Source organism: Neophocaena asiaeorientalis, unplaced genomic scaffold (genome assembly GCF_003031525.2).
Source record: "Neophocaena asiaeorientalis asiaeorientalis breed wild unplaced genomic scaffold, Neophocaena_asiaeorientalis_V1.1 scaffold77, whole genome shotgun sequence".
NCBI classification, from domain to species: Eukaryota; Metazoa; Chordata; class Mammalia; order Artiodactyla; family Phocoenidae; genus Neophocaena; species Neophocaena asiaeorientalis.
The window spans coordinates 6,435,768-6,438,636 of record NW_020174645.1 but is presented as its reverse complement, the minus strand read 5'-3'; the positions used below and the strand labels follow the sequence as shown (position 1 = coordinate 6,438,636).

The 2,869-nt window shown below is 53.5% G+C and overlaps 1 protein-coding gene across 6 annotated transcripts in view; it reads right to left on the bottom strand.

Moving 5' to 3' along the window:
* Positions 1-2,869, bottom strand: part of MORN3 (MORN repeat containing 3) — a 16,274-nt gene that overhangs the window by 12,124 nt on the left and 1,281 nt on the right. For all 6 annotated transcript variants that reach the window (XR_003004997.1, XR_003004998.1, XM_024758510.1 and 3 more), the window contains exon 2: positions 429-601. Coding sequence is in view for 4 of the 6 variants with exons in the window: in XM_024758510.1 (XP_024614278.1) it covers positions 429-573 (145 nt within the window). In the remaining 2 variants the exon portion in view is untranslated. The remainder of the gene's footprint in view (positions 1-428; positions 602-2,869) is intronic.

Here is a 2,869-nt window from a genome sequence, read left to right as displayed (position 1 = left end):
GTGGGGGATAGCGGGTGTCCTCCCTCGCCCCCTACTGGTTTGAAGGGCTGAATTTGAAGACCAGAATCCCAGTTGCAAGCTGCTTTCTGGGGGCCACCTTTTCCTCCTGCTAGCCAGCCCCATGCTTAGCCCAGGCGTCAGAGGTAGAGAATGAACTGGTATCCTGAGAGTCCTGGCTGAGGCTGTGGCTGGTGCCTAAAGACTGCTCTGTCCCCTACTGGTCCCTTTGCTCAGCTGAAGCCAGGGCCGAGTTGGGTTCCAGAACCCCAGCAGGAGGAGGCCCCTGGTTGGTCCAAGTCAGCATTCACTCCTCAGAGATACATGTTATATCCCCAGTGAGCTATGCAAGCTGCTTCCTTGGCCCCGGTTTCCCACCATGGCCCAGACCCCATACTCACCGCCTGAGCCCCCGAAGGTCCCCCACTTACCGTGTTTCAGGTTGTCCTTCCACTTGCCCACATAGTGATCGCCATTGACAGCAAACACCTGGTGCCTCAGTCCGTTCTTCTGGGCCTTCCGGTCCCATGCTTTCCACAGGGGCTCCGACTTTGGCGGGCACTTGGAGATAGGCATGGTGGCTGCTTCTGTGGGCCAGGGGGTGCTGGCAAAGGGTTAGTGACATCAGGGGCTCAGTTTGCCATAAGTAATGCCAGGATCCTGGGGCTTCCCAGGGAGACACCTGTCTGAGGTCAAGTGGGACGAGTCACGTGTGTTCTGAGTCCCCAGGGCAGATGAGCAGCCCTTGCGGGGTTTTCTTTTGTGCTGGACTGACCCCCCTGGGAGGCTCTCTCTTCCCTTGCCTCTCCAGGGGCCCCTTGGGGCGGGGGATCTGATGGCACAATTGCTTGGGATGGGAACCCAGGGAAACCAACAGGGCAGAGGGGTTTGTGATGACATTAGGAAGAAGCTGCCCCAGGGGAGAGGGTGAAAGTCACATATTTAATAACCAGTATGACCAACCAGATTGGATGCGGGCCTGGAGCCCTCAGTTGTGAACACTACAACCCACTCTGGGGAGTTGGGGCCTAGCCAGGCCACTCTGTCTGGGCTGGCAGACAGCCGTGATGGCACAGCCCACAGGGGCACCCCCGCTACCACCACTGGCTCAACACCCAACACTTTAGCCCCCTGGGTCCCGCCCCCTATGCCTGGTAGACAGGATGGTAGAAAAGCCTAGAATGCCTGGTGGACAGGATGGCAGGGGGTTGTGAGCTGTCAGGAGAGCCCCTCAACTAAAGAGACTGCCTCTTGGGAGACCCCCTGTACTGGTTTGCCCGGGACTGAGGGGCTTCCTAGGACATTGGACTTTCAGTGCTAAAGCTGGAACAGTCCCAGGCGCACCAGGATGGTTGATCACCCTCTGCCTCTGCCCTCTGCCCTCTGCCCTCTGCCCTCTGCCCAGGTACTCTTCCTGTCTGCCTGGTTAGGTTTTTTTCATCAGACCAGGGCTCTCCTCCCCACCCTGCCTGGTGGGGTTGCAGAGAGACTTTGGGTCTCTCCCCAGACTGGGAGCCCCCCATCTATGCGCTTCATGTCCCCAGTGCAGACATTCATGTCTATTTGTTTGTCTCCAGGGGACTTGTGCAAGGTGACAAAGATGGTCTCCAAATCTGGGGATCTCTGTTTCCCCTCAGCAGGTACCATCTATCCTGCTCCATAGATGGGAAATACACACACACACACACTCAAGCTGTGCTAGCAGCCAAGGATGGGGGTGGAGGAGTGGAGGGATGGAGGAATGAGGGGATGGGGGTGGGGGACTAGAGTGAACTATTTAACCATCAGCAGGCAGAAGTCTTTTTTGTTTTTGTTTGCCGCACCCTTCGGAATCTTAGTTCCCCCACTAGGGAAAGAACCCAGGCCCCCTGCAGTGGAAGCACGAAGTCCTAACCACTGGACTGCCAGGGAATTCCCAGGCAGAGGTATTGACCAATGAGAATGACCTCAGGGCTGAGCAGGTTTCAGGAGGTCTTGGTGTCCCAAGCATCCACCCACCCAGGACCAGCATCACAGGTGTGCAACCTGAACAGTTGCACAGGGCCTGGTCCTTAGAGGGGTGTGTACTTGGTCTCGGCTCTGTTGCTGTTTTGAAATTCTGAATACTGTATGAGCTACTACTGCCTCACATTTTCATTTTGCATTGGGCCCTGCTTATCAAGGAGTTCCCTGTAGGGCCACAGCAGGGGCCTCAGTGATTCTGACTAAGCTGGCCAACTGTACTGGCTAATATGTATTTTGACAATCATGCCTAGAAATTGGGAAAGTCACTCCAGGCAAGGAAGACAGCCAGGGTGAAAACTGGGTAGAGGGAAACAGTCTCAGGTCCTAAATTTAATGTTTTTCTTTTTTCTCCCATTTGCATGTACCATGTGTACTATGATTAATCTTTATATTGAAGTTAATTCACTTAAAACATCAATACATTTATCCAAGGAAGATTTTGCAAACATTACTTAAGTCTTAGCTAGACACTGGGGCTTACAGTTGAGATTAGCACATGTTCAGAAAGGTGTTAATGCCATATTAGCCCCAAACTGACACTTTCTCCTTGGTTTACTCAGAACCGTAAGAGAACCCAGAATCTAATAACTTTCTTACGATGTCATTGGGTGATACTTAATGCTTCATCAGTGTAACTCATCCTCTGTCCCACACTTTCAGGAACGTAGATGCTACCCTACGTAGGGTTGTGGTCTAGAGGAGGTTGTGGTCTTAATACATAGAGCTCCTGATAGGAGAAGAAAGCTTTGGGGAATTCCCTGGCGGTCCAGTGGTTAGGATAGGACTAGGCGTTTTCACTGCCAGGGCGCGAGTTAGATCGTGGCCGCAAGCCACGCTGCGTGGCCAGAAAAAAAAAAAGGGGGGGGGG